At 48.8% G+C, this 17933-nt stretch overlaps 1 protein-coding gene across 8 annotated transcripts in view; it reads right to left on the bottom strand.

Annotated features, from left to right (window-relative positions):
- RFX2 (regulatory factor X2) overlaps positions 1-17933 on the bottom strand; it is a 92125-nt gene that overhangs the window by 36705 nt on the left and 37487 nt on the right. For 3 of the 8 annotated variants that reach the window (XM_058728293.1, XM_058728294.1, XM_058728296.1), the window contains exons 1-3: positions 15124-15144; positions 2553-2665; positions 726-815 (exon numbers count right to left, since the gene is read on the bottom strand). In XM_058728293.1, coding sequence (XP_058584276.1) covers positions 726-815; positions 2553-2657 — 195 coding nt within the window. In that variant the 5' untranslated portion in view covers positions 2658-2665; positions 15124-15144. Of the gene's footprint in view, positions 1-725; positions 816-1893; positions 2456-2552; positions 2666-4307; positions 4900-15123; positions 15145-17933 lie in introns of those variants that run through there. The other 5 variants (XM_058728298.1, XM_058728299.1, XM_058728295.1 and 2 more) reach the window with 4 other exon arrangements.

Below are 17933 nucleotides of genomic sequence, written 5' to 3'. Positions count from 1 at the left end.
ATCAGGCTGACTCTGTGTGGCTGGTGCACCCAGGCCCTGAAGCTCGGTTGCCAGATAACCTCATGTCATAAGCAGTGCTTCCTGGGTCGTGCACTCGTCTGAGGGCACGACAATCGCCTCCCCAAGAGGTTCCATGTTCCTCCAAACCTGAAACTTGGCTCTCTGTCTGCGTGTCTACCTCAGCACCCCAGTGCTCCGTCGGGGTGCTGGCTTGCCCCCCAAATGCTGAATCTCTGAATGAATGAAAGATCATCAGCTTTCTTGGCTTGTTGCAAACTATCTGCAGTAAAAGAATTTTTTTAAACGTAGCTTTCAAGGGGCTGAGCCTTGAGAAAGGCTGAGCCTTTCAAGGGGCATAGCTTTCAAGGGGTGGCTCAGTCGGTTAAGCATCCGACTTCGGCTCAGGTCATGATCTCACAGTCCACAGTCTGTGGGTTCGAGCCCCGCGTCAGGCTCCGTGCTGACACCTCAGAGCCTGGAGCCTGCTTCGGATTCTGTGACTCCCTCTCTCTGCCTCTCCTCCCTTGCTCGCACTCTCTCTCTCTCTCAAAAATCAATAAACATTAAAATTTTTTTTAAAACATAGGCTTCAAAAGAACCTTCTGGTACAGAGCTGAAGATATCAAAGACCAAGCAATAGCAACAACAGAAAAGGATGCATTGTCCAGAGAGGGCACCGGATCACTCAGTGCTGATGTGTCCCGTTTCACCTGGGCTATGGTTACCTGCTGTGGCACCTGCTGGACCCTGGGGAGGGAGATTGGCTGCATCTGGGCCCCTTTGGGAGCCGAGCCCGCTGTCTGGACCAACACCCTCTAAAATGGAAGGAGAAAAGGACATTTAGACTTGTCAGAGGTTAGTCCTTAAAGCAAATACAGATTATAACCAGGGCTGCCGCCACCTACTCCACCATCACCTTCCAGAAACATAAGCGAGATTGGCAGGAGAGGAGGAGTGCGCGCGCGCGCACACACACACACACACACACACACACACACACACACACACACACTCTCGTTCGCACGCCGGAGCACATGCGCCTCCACCTGCCCCCAGCAGCTCTCCCTCCCTGGGGTCTGTCTGCGAGGTGGCCTGGGCTGTCCCTGACATCAGGCTGAGAGGCTGGGTGATAAGAAGAACCCTGCGGACAGCTGTCCACACCACCTTTCCCATCCCTGGCACCAAGCTGGGGCTGGTGGCCACACGTGTCCAGCGCGGTGGGAAGCTATGCTGGATGGGGCAAGCTGGAAGGCGAAGCGTGAAGAGCCCGTTGGGGGAACTGAGGCAGCAGGAACTCTTCTCTCTGGCAAGGAGAGAGGCACCCACTGTTGCGGGGAGGCAGGGAAACCCACCAGCAGGAGCGCTTGGAACTTTCCAGAAAGAGAGCACCCCATGTCAGCGGCAGGGAGTCTGCACGGGGAGCAGACAATGCACCCGGGGGCGGGGGGAGGTGAGGCCAGGGACGGCGCGTGGGTGGCTGCGGGGACCGGATGCATTGCTGGCAGGGACGAAGCCTTGGAACTTGGGAGGCACGCGGTGGCCATGGCAGGACCCTGGAGGCAGGGCCTGGGCCCCAGCCAGCCCGTGGCTGCTACCGAGAAAGGCTGGGCCACTCAGGCCCGAGACTGCTGCGGTGTGGCGAGAAGGAGCCAAGGCGGCCGGGGGCGGAGGGCCGGCGTGTCAGGTTCAAGTGGGCGGGGAAACAAGTCAATTAGCTACAACTCAATCTGGTCACATCCCCTTGGTGCCCTGAGACGGGCTTCCAAGGCCCACACCGGGGCTGCGTGTTTGCAAGAAATGAAAGCTTAAGCACGTCTGATTATCTGTTCTGAAATGAACAAGCCGCTTTCACATCTGCCCTTTGGTTTTGGCTGAATTATGGGGCTTTTCTACCTTTGTCAATTCTGTCATGCTTCTGACTTTTGGATTCGTACTCGTACGTGGTCACACGGCCACAGGGGGCCTCCGTGCATGTCTCCAGGTTTCCAGTCTGTTCCGTGACCTTCAGCTTGGTGTGGTCTTACATTGCTAACTTTACGTTTAAGTCTATGGTGTGTTTCCAGCCGTGGTAGAAATCCAGAAGGCAAGAGCCTTAATGTGGAAGTTCTCTCCTCGCAAATTGTAAAGAACGTATCCGTTTGGATGGTAGAATTTTAACCGATCTTTTGCCTTATCCATAAGGTTTCCCCGTGTAATAGGGGTACTTCCAAGGCATAAGAAAATGTCCATTAAAAGGAATATACCAAGCCAAGTTTCTTTTTGAGTTTGTAGCGTTGGGTCCTTGGTGGGGCCTTTGCAACAAATAGCGAAAAAGCCAGTGTGACATGGAGGGGCAGGGGGAACAGAACAGAGGGGTTGCTATTTTGACAGGAGCAGCGTTGGGACCGTAATGTCAGTTCAGGAAAATATAGATTCCTTTCTCTGCTGCCTCAAGTGTTTTCCCAAACCTAAGTGGGGGCGTCTCCCCCCCCCCCCCCCCCCCCCCCCCCCAGGCCACACTGGCTTTCTCGGAACAGCCTGAGCCCCGAGCAGCGGGCAGGCTGGTCTGTTACCTGCGGGGAGGCTGGCACAGGCTGAGCCACGGGGGCCTGGGCTGCTGCCGACGGACACAGAGCCACAGAAGCCGGCGAATCGGATCCACCCTCTGAATTCTGCATGCTCAGTTCTAAAGAAAGGCGGAGAGAGGTTGAGTGGGGCGGGACTGCAGCCACGGAGGCCCAAGTGGTAACTACCTTCAGGTGCAAGTCGGCTGGCCATACTGGGGAAGGAAGACAGGGAAACCAGTGGCACAGATGCCCAGATGCCTCATAGGAAGAGCAGCGGGGGTGGGGAGGGGTGGCAGGAAACGTTTTTCCCAGTAGAAAACCGAAAGTTAGCTCTGCAGACAGTCCTTTCCGGGGCTCCTACAATTGTTTACTCATCCAGCCAGCGAATCACCAGCTCCTGATGGACGCTTGCCATCTGGCGGGCTACGGTACCCCAAACTACAAGTGCATTCTCCTAAGGCAGGGTTTCTGCCCCTCGGCACTGGGGACACCGGGGCCGGATTGTCCTTCAGGCCGACCTCGGCACCCCTGACCTCCACTCGTTAGATGCCAGGAGCGCCTCTCCCCTTCCCACCCCCCACCAGTCATGACAACCCAAAATATCTTCAGACGTTGTCCAAGATAGGCAATACACAGTGGGAGGAAAGAAGCATTTTCTCCTGGGCTGCCTAGAAGTCCTGCCTTCTGTTCCTGGAGATCCTCGCCCACGAGAAGGGCATACAAGTGTATTTCTTTGCAGCCAGATGCGTACATCTTTCAAGTAGGTAGTTTAAACATTCCATACAGAGGGGGCCTGGGTGGCTCAGTCGGTTAAGCGTCCGACTTCGGCTCAGGTCATGATCTCGCGGTTTGTGAGTTTGAGCCCCATGTCGGGCTCTGTGCTGACAGCTCGGAGCCTGGAGCCCTCTTTGGATTCTGTCTCCTCTCTCTGCCCCTCCCCTGCTCGTACTCTGTCTCTGTCTCTCTCTCAAAAATAAATAAAACGTTAAAAAAAATTTTTTTAATTCCATACAAAAAGACTCATTTAATACCAGAACCAAGTGGCAGATGGTACAAAAAAATCATTCCATCAACATGCTCAAGGCCAGACGGTCTGCACTTTGTAAGAACCGGCTACCTTCGGCACTTGAGAAGCTGTTAAATATGCAAACTGCAGAGAGGAGGTGGCTTTGTAGGCAGATACAGCCCTGTCCTGAGCACGTCCCCCCAAGCCACAGGTGGGGTCTCCCCACTTCTGCCTCATGCGGGGCCTGAGCAGCAGGTACACAGCATGCTGCTCAGGAGGCACCTGCCAGAACTTTCCATATGCTTTTATCACCGCGAGGGCTCCCAACTCTGAGGACGAGTGAAGAATTTGTTGAAAACTTCTTTTTTTTTTTCTTTTAATGCAAAGAAAAACTGCTAACAGATGAATACAATTTGCCTAAAGAAAGCGGAAGGCAGCGTGTGAGTGTTTTAAATCTGTTGAGTGTTGGTTTGACCCCATCTTTGTTGATGAGGAATATTCTATGACGTGGCCCATCCCCCTCCCAAAGACTTTGGCACCATGAGAGCTACTGGCTGGATCCTCGGATCTGTGGCCTGTGCCTGTGGCGCTTTCCTGTTTCCCTGACTCGGTCCTTACCACTAGATGTCCCCAGAGCCATGTGATGAGTGGCACCCCCTACTTTTCTTTTCCTCTTCCACAGGAGGAGGAGACGTGAAAATTTCCAATGTGTATTTCCTGGGTCTCCAACTCTCTGCCTTCCTGAAAGAACTGACCTTCGGAATTATTCTGCAGGAAGTTGCGCAGTCGAGGTCTTATGCACAGTTCCTCCAACATCCGAATCAGTCATCTGCACACATGCACCCCTTTGTTCCAATCTGAAGCCAGGAAGTGGGTAACTCCAGTGGTAGGAGCAGGAAAGCATTGGACCTGGGCTCTCGGTGGAAAGAATCCACTAGTGATGAAGCCAGAGAGCTGAGTCAGAGGCCGGCTCCTTGCTCACGGGCAGGAAATAACTGTGCTCCACAGTCTGAGTCTTTTGAAAACCCGGGGAGCCCGTGAGAGTGTGAGGTAGACAGCGAGCCCATGCTCGGCTCACCGCGGCCAGAATGCGACTTCCAGAATGCAAATCGTCCGACACCACGCCAAGTTTTCACACTGACGTGCTTCCTGGTTTACTGCACTATTTACCATGTGCTGTCTGTCACCCTGCTCAGCATATGGTGTGTAGGCCCAGGGTCACAAAATTTTTTCCGCAAAGGACGAGAGGCTTTTCTTGCAACTACTACACTTTGCTGTGCTGGCACAGGAGCGGCCATTGCTAACACGCATGAGTGATCCTGGCCGAGCACAAATAAGACTTCATTTCTTAAAAAAAAAAAAAAAAAAAAAAAAGGCCATTACAAAATGTCCTATAGACTATAGTTGTTGGTCCTTGGCTCATAGAATATAGGTTTGATGAAGTGATGTGGTTTTGGAAGGTGGGTCGAAAAATTTCACTGCCTGGGGTCAAAGTCTTGAGGTCCCAGGCCCTGGAACCACTGCAAAGGTCCTGTGGCCACATCTCACCAGCATGAGAGAACTGGAGGGGCCATAGGGGATGATCCAAATTGTTAGGAGGATGAATGGAAATGTCATCTGGCCTGAAATGACAACAGTGCTCCTGAAGTTTATAAGGTTACAAATAAAATCACCAAGTCCCGGAATGTCAGAAGCCAGGCACAGCCCTTAAAACTTAAGACAGGACGGGCGCCTGGGTGGCTCAGCTGGTTAAGCATCCGACTTCAGCTCAGGTCATCATCTTGCTGTTTGTGGGTTCGAGCCCCGCATCGGGCTCTGGGCTGACGGCTCGGAGCCTGGAGCCTGCTTCCGATTCTGGGTCTCCCTCTCTCTCTGCCCCTCCCTAGGTCATGCTCTGTCTCTCTGTGTCTCTCAAAAATAAATAAACACTAAAAAAAAAAAAAAGACAGGAGTTTGGGCATAAGGGGCAGATCACTTTGGGAAGTTGTACTGCATTGAATAGTGACCCGCAAAACTCATGTCCACTCAGGATCTCTGAATGTGACCTTATTTGGAAATAGTGTCTTTGCAGGTATAATCAAGGTAAGGGATCAAGATGAGGTCATACTGGATTAGGACGGGCCCTAAATCCAGGGACAGTGTTCTTATAACAGACAGGATAGGACACACAGGGAGGAAGGCTGTGTGACGACAGAGGAGGCGATAGATGGATACAGCGACAAGCCTGGGAAGCCAAGGATGGCTGGGGCCCCCAGAAACCAGAGGAGGCAGGAAGGGTCCTTGTCTAGAGGGAGCACAGTCCGCCGACACCTTCTGGTCTCCAGAACTGCGAGAGTAAATTTCACGTGTTTCAAGCCACCCGGTCTGTGGTACTTAGCATGGCGACCCCAGGAAACTCACGCAGGGATCCGTACGATGAAGAGCACAGTTGGGACAAAAGCATCCTACGAGATGGCTTTTGTGTAGTACACGGTGCCATGCACGACCCAGGCAGCTGATATTTACCAACTAAATAAATACCTTAGTGCTTCTTTAGGATTACAGCCCATACTGAATTGTAGGAAATTATATATAGTGAGCATCCACACAAAGCTTCAGAACATTTACAATCTACCTGGTTATTTTATTTTATTAAAAATTTTTTTAAATGTTTCTTCATTTTTTGAGAGAGACAGAGAGGCAGAGCATGAGTCGGGGAGGGGCAGAGAGAGAGGCAGACACAGAATCTGGAACAGACTCCAGGCTCTGAGCTGTCAGCACAGAGCCCGACGCGGGGCTCAAACCCACGAACCGTGAGATCGTGACCTGAGCCAAAGTCAGACATTCAACTGACTGAGCCACCCAGGCGCCCCTACAATCTACCTGGTTACTTTAAGGATAAATAGGACTATTCTGGGAAATGTAATCACCTTTGGCGACTGACCATTCTACTCTCTGTGGACGCATCGCTTCATGTTAGTATCAGACAGACAAACTCACAGACACCATGTAGGTCAGCCTGGCTGCCCCAATACATTGACACACAATATGCCTGTCTGCAGAGGGCATGAAATCCTCCCTTACCCATCTAAGAGGTGGTACATTGCATATAAGCTGATCCAGTTTCCTGAATTTAAAAAAAAATTCAGGTCCATTATTCAAGGGCACACACCTATTTAAAGACACTGGGGGGTGACCAAAGCAGGCAGACACTGCCAGCGAGCCCACCCTTGAAAGATTTCTGCCAGTCAGACTGACGATTCTGGAGTTTTGCCAGGGGCACGCTCCATGAATGTTTGGGTGGCAGAAAGCAGCAGTCTGGTTGTCTTGAAGGGTCAGAGAAGAGAGTTCCGTATGTTAGGGGGAATCCTGGAACATAGAGAGCCACAGAGGGGGCGAGTCCCCAGATCTGCCTGGAGTCCACCCAAATCTTTGATGAGCTGACTAAGCCACACTTGTGTGGGAAAGACACCAGGGGTTTTGGAGAAAAACCAGCAGCTCAAAGATGGACAAACTAAGAGGAGAGTTCAGCTGCTGAAAAAGATATATTTGCATGAGGGGCAGGGTTCAAGTCCAGCCAAGTTAAACACTAGCAAGGGGAACACAGCAGGATCCAGAAATTCTACAACATAGCATTCATGATGTCCAGGACCCAACAAAGATCATGAGCTAGGAGAAGAAATAGGAAATTGTGACCCGTACCCAAGAAAAAAGGGGAAGAGTCGATAGCCAAACCAAGAGAATCCAGGTGATACAGACAAAGCAGCTACTAAAAATATGGTCAAGAACTTGAAGGAAGTTATATGCACAATAAAGGAACATACAGGAATCTCCATGGAGAAAGACCAACTATAAAAAAAAAAAAAACAAAAAAAACACACACACACAAGTAGAAATTCTGGAGTTGAAAAGTACAATAACTAAAATGGAAATGTCCCTGAATAAACCTAATAGCTGATTGGAGATGGCAGAAAGAAGAATCAGTGAACTGGAAAATAGATCAATGGAACCCAATCTGAAGAACTGAGAGAGAGAAAAGCTGAAGAAAAATGAACAGAACATGCGGTCTAACATATATGTGACCGAAGTCCCAGAAGAAAAGGAGAGAATGGGAGAGGAAAAACGTGTATTTGAAGAATGGCCAAACATCTCTTAAATTTGTTAAAAGATATCAACTTATAGAGAGGCGCCTGGGTGGCTCAGTCAGGTAAGCAACTGACTTTGGCTCAGGTCATGATCTCACGATTCGTGGATTCGAGCCCCACATTGGGGTCTGTGCTGACAGCTCAGAGCCTGGAGCCTGCTTTGGATTCTGTGCCTCCCTCTCTCTCTGCCCCTCCCCCACTTGCGCTCTCTCTCTCTCTCTCTCTCTCTGTCTCTCTTTCAAAAATAAATAAACATTAAAAAAGTTTTAAAAAGTCATCAACTTATAGATCCAAGAAGCTCAACAAAGCCCAAGAATGATAAATACAAAGAAAACTGACTTAGATGTGTTATGGTTGAACTGCTAAAATAAAAAAAGAAAAAGAAAATCTTGAAGGCAGTCAGAGAAAAACTACACGTGATCTGTAAGGGAACAATAGTATGGATAGTAACCAACTTCCCATCAGTAATAACGGTGACCAGAAGATAATGGGATGACATATTTATGGCGCTGAGGAAAACCTGCCAATCTAGAATTCTATATCCAGCAAAACTTTATTTTTTCCTTTTCTTCTCTTAATTTCTTTTTTTTTTTTTTAATTTTTAATGTTTATTTATTTTTGAGAGAGAGAGAGAGAGAGAGAGAGAGAGAGAGGCAGAACATGAGCTGGGGAGGGGCAGAGAGAGAGGAAGACACAGAATCCGAAGCAGGCTCCAGGCTCTGAGCTGTCAGCAGAGCCTGACGCGGGGCTCGAACTCATGAACTGTGAGATGATGACCTGAGCCGAAGTCCAATGCTGAACTCAGTGAGTCACCCAGGCACCCCTTCTCCTCTTAATTTCTTTAAAATACATCTATTTAACAAAAAAATATTATAACGCTCTACTGTGTGTTTTTATGACATATGTAGAGGTAATCTATACAACAACAATAGCACAAAGGAAGGGGAGGGGTAAATGGAATTAGGCATGCAAGGTTCTTGCATTTTACATCATGTAGTAATCTCGTTTGTGATAAATTAAAGATGCATCATGTAATCCCTAATGTAATCTCTGAAAAAATTTAAAAAATACATAGCTTAAAACTAATGAAGAAGCAAATGAAATTCTAAACATATTTGATTGTCCTCAAAGAAGGCAGAAAATGAAGAACACAGGAACAACAAAAAAGATGAAACAAATAGCAAAATGGCTTTCCTAAATTGAGGTATATTAATAATTACATTAAGTATAAATATATGAAACACTTGAATGAAAAGACAGAAATGGTCAGTCTAGATAAAAAAACCAAGATCCCATGGTAAGTTGCCTTTTTAAAAGAAATCCTCTTTAATTTTTTTTTTTTGATGTTTATTTTTGAGAGAGAGAGAGAGAGACAGAGAGAGACAGAGCATGAGCTGGGGTGGGGCCGAGAGAGAGGGAGACACAGAATCCGAAGCAGGCTCCAGGCTCTGAGGTGTCAGTACAGAGCCTGAGGCGGGGCTCGAAGTCACAAACCATTGAGATCATGACCTGAGCCGAAGTCAGACGCCCAACCGACTGAGCCACCCAGGCACCCCAAAACAAATCCTCTTTAAAGTTGATTTATTTATTTTGAGAGGAGGGTGCAGAGAGAGGGAGAGGGAGAGAATTCCAAGCAGCCTCCACACTGTCAGCATGGAGCCCAATGTGGGGCTCAGACCGACGAATTGTGAGATCATGACCTGAGCCGAAGTCGGCCGCTCAACCGACTGAGCCACCCAGGAGCCCCCAAAGAAATCCTCTTTAAATACAAAGGCACACAAAGGTGGAAAGTAATAGAATGGAAAAAGACATACCGTGCAAACTCTAATCTTAAGAAAGCTGGAGTGGCTGTAATGAGGAGACAAAACCAACTTCAAGACAAGGACTATTACTAGAGATAATGAGGGACATTTCATCCTGATAAAATTGTCAATTAACTTATCAGGATGACCTAATCATGACAAAGGTACACGCAGCTAGTAGTACAGCTTCAAATTACCACAAAGAAGAAATTAATGGACTTAAAGGAAAAAATAGATAAATAGTCACAGTGGAGATTTGGAGTGGAAACACTCTTCCTTTTTGATAGAAACCAAACAAAAATACCAGTCAGGATACAGAGTATCTGGATGACACAATCAACCACAGGGACCTAACTGACACTTATATAACACAACAAACCAAACCTGAACGTTCTTTTCAAATGTGCAAGGAATATTCGCTGAGGTGGGTCATATTCTGGGCCATAAAGTAAATATATGTATTTTGACAACAACGGAATAAATTAGAAGTCAGTAAGATATCTAGAAATACGCCAAATATTTTGAAATTTTTAAATGCACCTCTAAAATAACCCACAGGTCAAAGAATAAACCATAAGAAAAACTAGAAAATATTTTGAACTGACTGATAATGAAAACATCACATATCAAAATTTGTGGGATGCTTAGAGAGAAATGTTTAGCTTTATAAACTTAAGTTCGAAAGGACGGCTTAAAAATCAGCCATTTAAGTTTTCAGCCTTAGGAAGCGACAAAAAGACAAGCAAACCAAACTTTAGTAGAAAAAAGGAAATAATAAAGTCAAAAAATAATGAAAGAAAACTCCACAAACCATGGAGAAAAAACCAACAGAACCCAAATTTCTCCAAAAGTGAAATTTCTTCCAAAAAGAAATGAGCTATAAAGCTATGAAAAGACCTGGAGGAAACATAAATCTATACTATTAGGTGAAAGTAAATTTATACTATTTTATACTATTTATACTAATTTCTTTTTTCAACGTTTTTTTTTTTTATTTTTGGGACAGAGAGAGACACAGCATGAACGGGGGAGGGGCAGAGAGAGAGGGAGACACAGAATCGGAAACAGGCTCCAGGCTCCGAGCCATCAGCCCAGAGCCTGACGCGGGGCTCGAACTCACGGACCGCGAGATCGTGACCTGGCTGAAGTCGGACGCTTAACCGACTGCGCCACCCAGGCGCCCCTATTTATACTAATTTCTACTATGAGGTAAATGCATACATGCTGTATGATTCCAACTATATGACAATTCTGGAAAAGGAACAACTATGGAGATGGTAAAAAGATCAGTGGCTGCCAGAGGTTTAAGGGGAAGGAGGGATGATAGGTGGAGCATAGAGGGTTTTTTTTGGGCAGAGAAACTACCCTGTGTGATGCTACGTTACCGTGGTGGACACATGTCATCATATATCTGTCCAAACCCACAGAATGTACCATATCAGGAGTGGACCTTAATGTTAACTATGCACGTTGGGTGACAACGATGTGTCAGTGCAGATTTCCTCTACAAATGCACCACTCTGGGGCGGGGGGTGGGGGGTGGGGGGATGTTGACGAAGGGGGAGGCTGTGCATGTGTGAGGACAGAGACGACACGGGAGATCTCTGTATCTTCCTCTCAATTTTGCTGTGAACCTAAAACTGCCCTAAAAAAGATAAAGTCTTAGAGAAAAGATTGCCAACCCCCTATAAAAGATTAATAAGAGAAAAGAAAGAAAAAAACCCAAATTGCCAATATCAAAAGCAAAATGAGATGTATCATTATAAATCGTATAGAAACCAAAATGATAAGGAACTATTATGAACTTTAGCCAATAAATTCACCAACTTAGATCAAATGAACACGTTTTTTAAAAAACACAACATACCAAAAAACTGACACAAGATGAAATAGAAACTGTGGGTGGAATATCTAACAAAGAAATTGAATATGTTATTGAAATCCTCCTTACAGAGAACACTTCAGGCCCAGAGACTTTCACTGTTAAATGCTATAAAACACTGAAACAAAAATTAATACACCAATTCCATCAGAAAATACAGAAAGGGATACTTCACTCATTTTGGGAGGTCATCAAAACCCTGATACTGGTGAGGTGGGTGGGGGAATGCGATAAATGGGAGATGGACGTTAAGGAGGACACTTGTCGTGATGAGCACTCGTCGTTATATGTAAGTGACAATCACTAAATTCTATTCCTGGAACCGATACTACACTATGTTAACTAACATGAATTTATTTTTTATTATTATTATTATTTTTAATTTTTTTTAATGTTTATTTATTTTTGAGACAGAGAGAGACAGAGCATGAACAGGGGAGGGTCAGAGAGAGAGGGAGACACCGAATCTGAAACAGGCTCCGGGCTCCGAGCTGTCAGCACAGAGCCTGACATGGGGCTCGAACTCACAAACTGCAAATTGCAAGATCATGACCTAGGCCGAAGTCGGATGCTCAACCGACTAAGCCATGCAGGCACCCCAAATTTCTTTTAATTTTTTACATTTATTTTTGAGACAGAGAGAGACAGAGCATGAGCAGGGGAGGGCCAGAGAGGGAGGGAGACACAGAACCCGAAGCAGGCTCCAGCCTCCGAGCTGTCGGCACAGAACCCGAGGCGGGGCTCGAACCCATGGACCGTGAGATCATGACCTGGGCCGAAGTCGGACGCTCGACCGACTGAGCCACCCAGGTGCCCCAACTAACATGAATTTAAATAAAATTAAAAAAAAAAACCCTGATACCAAACTTGATAAAGACATTATAAGAGAAGTATTTAGATTAATATATCTCTCATGAACACATATAGAAAAATCATACAAAATATTATAAATCAAGTCCAGCAATATGAAACTAACAACCCATACTTACATTTTCAATTTTTTTCCCCCTAATGAAGCCCCAGCTCCTTCCCTCCTCAAATGATTTTTGACAAAGGTGACAAAGCAATTCAACAGAGAAAGGAAAATTGTTTGAGCAAATTATATATCCATATGGGAAGAATAAAACAAGTGAACTTCGATCCCTGTCCAATACCTCACACAAAAGTGATTTTAAATTAGATCACAGACTTACACAAAGAAGTCAAAACTATACAACTTCTGAGAGAAAACATAAGGGCACAGGCAAAATTTTTTTAGACAGAATGCAGAAAGTAATAAGTATGACTGAAAAACTCAATAAATTACATTTGTGAAAATTTTAAAACTTCTGTCATTAAAAGACTTCAACAACACAAATCAGTAAGCCACAGTCTGGGAGAAAATATTTGCAAAACAAGTATCTGACAAAGGGCTTTTATTTATAATATGTAAAAAGCTCCAATAATTCAATAATAAGAAGACAATCTAATGGGCACAAGACTTTAACAGGCACTTGACAAAGATATCCAGATCCCCAACAAGTACATGAAATAATGCTCAACATTGTTAGTCACCAGGGAAATGCAGATTAGAACCACAATGAGATACCACTAAACACTCACTAGAATGGCTAAAATAAAATCTGACAACAACCAGTGTTGTGACCACAGGGAGTAATCGTAACTCTCACACACGTGTGGGAATGTAAAATGATACAACCATGTTGGAAAAAAGGTTTGACAGTTTTCTAGAAAGTTAAACCCACCCTTTGGCCCAGAATGCATCTCCGAGGTGCTCATCCAGGAAATATGGAAACATGTCTACACGAAACCCCGTATACACAGGCTCACAGCAATTTTATTCACAACAGCCCCAAAGTGAAATAACCCAAATGTCCATCATCGGGAGAATGGATGAGAAACTGTAGGCTGTGCTAGATTAAAGATGCAGATTGTAACCCCTAAGGCAACTACTTAAAAAAAAAATACAAAAGATGCAGCTAAAAGCTAACAGGGGAACACCGCTGAGATATTACTGATTAATCTAAGAGGATGAACTCTGAAATACACAACCCCTGGGTGAATTTCAAAGTCATTATGCTGAGCGAAGGAAGCTGTATCCAAGAGTACATGATGTAGAACAGACAAAACTAATCTAAGGTTTTTTAAAAAACAAAAAAAAAATCAGGGATCCCTGGGGGGCTCAGACGGTTAAGCATCTGACTTCGGCTCAGGTCATGATCTCGCGGTTCGTGGGTTCGGGCCCCGCGTCAGGCTCTGTGCTGACAGCTCGGAGCCTGGAGCCTGCTTCCGATTCTGTGTCTCCCTCTCTCTCTGCCCCTCCCCAGTTCGCGCTCGGTCTCTCAAAAATACACAAATATTAAAAAACAACAAAATCAGATCAGTGTAGGGGGCAGGAACTGATGGGCAAGGGACAGGCAGGAACTTTCTGGGGAGGTGGATGGACACATTCTCCATGAAAACAGGGTATGCGTTACATGGAACACTCATTTGTCAAGAGGTGACAGTCAAGACTCGTGCATTTACAGTATGTAAATTTTAACCCAGAAAACCCTGTAAAAATATAATAACGGAGTGGAGGTTGGGGGTGGGCAGGGAGAAGTGGCATAAGAATGGCAGAATGATGATACCTGTACAGCCCAGTGAGAGCCGCACTGGGCTCATTATACCGTGTGCTGGTTTGTAGATGTTTGCGTTTTCCGTGATAAAAGGTTAAATAAAAACCCACCCGGCAATTAGCTGTCAGTCCAAAAGGGTATGTGCAGGCACATTTTGTCACCGCCTCTCTCTGCGTGTGCTGGCTTGCCATGCGAGCAGCCCTCGGAGATGAGAGCAGGGGATCGGGGAGTCCTTCTAGAAGGTGTGAGGCTGGATGTGAGTGAGACCCCTCCACCCGGCAGAACAGGGACCAGCAGGGGAAGGGGGAGGGCTGGCCCCCGGGACAAGGGCACCAACCACATAGGATGTGAGGTCGGGGAATCCCTAAATTCTGCTTTTCGCCTTCTCCGCTCAGCTGGTCAGGCTCCTGAGTGATGGCAGTCACCCTCGACCCCTGGACACGGTCTGGTAGGGAAGAGTGTGGGTCTGTGCTTCTGCTCTGAACTTGAACTTGCAATGGGAACTGGGAATCAGTCTGTCTGGCTCCCCGCTTGCTCCCTCAGCTTCGTTTGCCTGCTCCCCTAAACAGGAGAACCCTGCCCAAGGCGGGGGCCTGAGCATTCTTCCTCTGACTCCCTTCATCTGTGGCCACTTTCGACTGGGCTCTGGGGGCCTCAAGATGGTCAGTCAAGAGGAGAGAGGCCTCGAATGCGAGCCATTGCCCAGCCTGTGAGGTTGGCTCAGAATCGCGCCCAGTGTGTTGTTTGTAAGCCAAGCAGGTTTCGTTGGCCACCTGGTCCCTGATGAAGACACACTTGGGGAAGGAAGTGGGCAAGAACAGCCTCCTTGGTGTGACTGCCCCCCTCTGCGGCTCAGGCCTGAGAAGGCTCATCCGACCTGGGGGCCCTGCCGGCGACACTCGGCAGGGGGAGCCTCTGCCCGGGTTTCCCGAGTGTAAGTGAGGGGCAGCGGGGGGGACCGGCGGGCAGCAGCCTGGATCACGCCCGCCCGATGAATGGATCTGCCCTGGGCACAAAGGGAAGAGGCTTCTGTTTACAGGAAAATACTCCGGTTACCTAGTAACCAGTAATGACAGGAAAGGAAACGCAGAAAAAGCTGAGGGCAGTTCTGGGCCCTGCTCCTGGCCGGGCGGGCGCTGACTCACCACAACCTGAAGCAATCTCCTTTCTATTCCTGTTCCTCCGTGTGAGGAGCGGAGGGGTCGCCTGCCTTACATAGGTCGGATCGGTATTTAGAAAACATCTTGTCATCTCTGCAGGAACGGGGCGGGGTGGGGTGGGGGGTGGGGGGCAGCAAGTACGGTGCTTTTAGTTACCTTCGTTCTGATTGGCCAGTTAACTTCCGCTCTGGGGAGACACAGGGCCTTTCCCTCTTCCTGTGGGGAGAGACCCATGGCCTCCTCAAAGCTCTCAGTTCATGCTCTCCTGGTCCTTGGTACTGGTGGCACCAGGGTCCCCTTGCCCCCGAGAAAGCGATTCCTATTTTCCCGCGAACAAGAAGCAACAAGTCCGGGACGCCCTCAGAGAGTACCGTTGTTTCCAACCCGGCTTCTGCCCTGATGCCCGTTTGACATTCCGAGTGTTATCTCGGTGGCCAGAAAAACCACGTCCATTTGCTTCTCTTGGACCTCCTTCAGTGTGGGCGCGAGGTCTAAGGAGCCAGCGATGCCCACTTTAGATTCTGTCCCAACTATCCCTGCTGGCGTCGGGATAGCCCTGCTCAGCTCCAGGCACCCGGAAAAGGCTCGTGCACTTGGAGATCTAAATGTCCATCTCCTTGCTGAAAAGTGTACTCGTTAACACATCCTTTCTCGCTCTCGGGTCCCCACCGAGGCACCCACCCAGTGGGCGCTAAAGCAGGGCTCCCAGCCTGGGCACTGCAGACATCAGCCCGTTTCTCCGTGGGGGGCTGTCCCGGGCTCTGTGGGGTGCTGATCGGCATCCCCGGCCCCTCCCACCACACACCAGGAACACCCTCCCTCGGCCCTGAGTCTCCAGACACTGGCGACCGTCCCCTGGGGGAACGATGGCGGCCGAAGGAGAGCCACCGCTCTAAGTGAAGTGCAGTGTCCGAGAAAGGAGTTGGACAGACGGCCCTCGGGTAAAAGGCACAGGTAGGCAGGTGACCAACAGGAAGGACAACAGAGGAGGACGCTGCAGTGACCCGGACACAAAGTGACCGCAATTCTGCCCAACGGGAGGCAGAACTGGAGGCAGAAACGTGGGCCCTGCGGAGGCTTCCCCCGTTTCTGGGGGATATCCAGTCTCAACTGCCAGCAACGGTGCCCCATTATTCCTTCTTTGCCTAAACCCTTCGGATGCCCCGTCGTTCCTCAATTTTTCATTTTTTTCTTCTGCAGCAGTCGACTCTGAAGGGTCGGAGCTGGCTCCGAGTCTCTCTGGAATGAAGTATCGACAGAATTCAAATTCCTTTTTCTGTTGGTAAGAACTGGGCTTCTGTTCCTGTTTTCTTCACAGCAGCCAAACGTTCCCTCGCCGTCCAGCAGAGGAGCGGGCCCGAGCCCTGCAAGCTGGCCGTCTGAAGGGCTCCAGGCAGGACGCAACGGGTGGGACAGGCTACTCTCATCACAAAGGACAGCGGCCTTCCCCCCCCCCCCCCGCCCCCCATCGCAACAGGGCAACACCCACTTACGTTCCTCTCTAAAGGACACGATTTGGCAATTAGTTTAAAATTTTGGGGGCGCCTGGGTGGCTCAGTTGGTTGTGTCCGACTTCGGCTCAGGCCATGATCTCACAGTTCACAAGTTCGAGCCCCACCTCGGGCTTGCTGCTGTTGGCACGGAACCCGTTTCGGATCCTCTGTCTCCCTCTCTCTCTGTCCCTCCCCCACTCTCTCTCTCTCTCTCTCTCTCTCTCTCTCAAAAAAACAAATTGTCCAAACTAAGGTATGGTTACGTCAACTCACATGCAGTCTGATTTTGGTTGCCGTTTACAACGTCATGGGTTTAGGGGGCGCGTGAATTAAAAACCACCCAGCCCTCACGGGCATCTTCACCCAGGAAATACGCTTTTGGCAGGCAGCCCAATTCCGCCGCTCGTTCATAATCCCTTGAACGCCACCAGACTTGGTTTCCAACCACTTCTTTTGCTCAGACTTGCCGCTTCCTCTCTGCCTCCTAAGCCACTGGACTAGTGCAGGTCAGCAGGCATGTCCCCAGGCCTCGGGGCCACGTCGAACGATGTCTCCAGCGCGGACCGGACCGCCCGCCTCCCAGGGACCTGGTGCAATCCCGGCCTCCTCCTCCTTGCACACTGGAAGTTCTGGGTCTGCCTCCAGGGCAACACTGCCGGTCCGAAATCAAGGGCTGCTAGGAGTCTGACCACTGACGGGTGGGGCGGCGTCTGTCACATTCTGATGCCAAGGGTCGGTGGTCCTCGAGAAGGTTGAGCATCGAGCGTCACGTGGTTCCAGGCGCGGTTCACACTCACGAGGCGGCCCAGCCTGCCCCGGAATGCTCCAGACCTTCTGACATGAAGACTGTCTGCTCAGAGCTGGTCCGAGAGCCCCGCTCCGTGAACGCATCCCGGGAACAGACACCTGGCTCGCTTCCCGCTTCCCAGCCCGCCATAGGGTCTCAGGTCCGTCACGGAAAAGACCCAGCAGCCGTCATCGCAGACGTAAGGCAGGCACAACTTCTGAGCAAACACTGAGGTGGCTGACCCGCCGTGTGGACTCCCACAGATGAGTTCGGATCTTAGTTCCGTCATTCGCTGTGGCCTCAGTTTCTTTATCTGAGAAAGGGGTCAGGCGGATGAGGTGCAATGATGCATGAGGCGTGCCCGCCCCGAGCTTGGCCCCCAGCCGGTGCCTGATAAATCGAATACAACCTAGTGGGAAGGGAGAAGGGTGAGAACCCCAAAGACACCTGCATCGGCAGCGGCCAGCAATGCGGTTCGGCCTAACTGTACCCCAGACTCTGGGCCAAGTGTGATC

The sequence above is a fragment of the Neofelis nebulosa genome, chromosome 4 (genome assembly GCF_028018385.1).
Source record: "Neofelis nebulosa isolate mNeoNeb1 chromosome 4, mNeoNeb1.pri, whole genome shotgun sequence".
NCBI lineage: Eukaryota > Metazoa > Chordata > Mammalia > Carnivora > Felidae > Neofelis > Neofelis nebulosa.
Note: the sequence above shows the minus strand (reverse complement) of the source record. Positions and strands in the feature narration are given on the sequence as shown.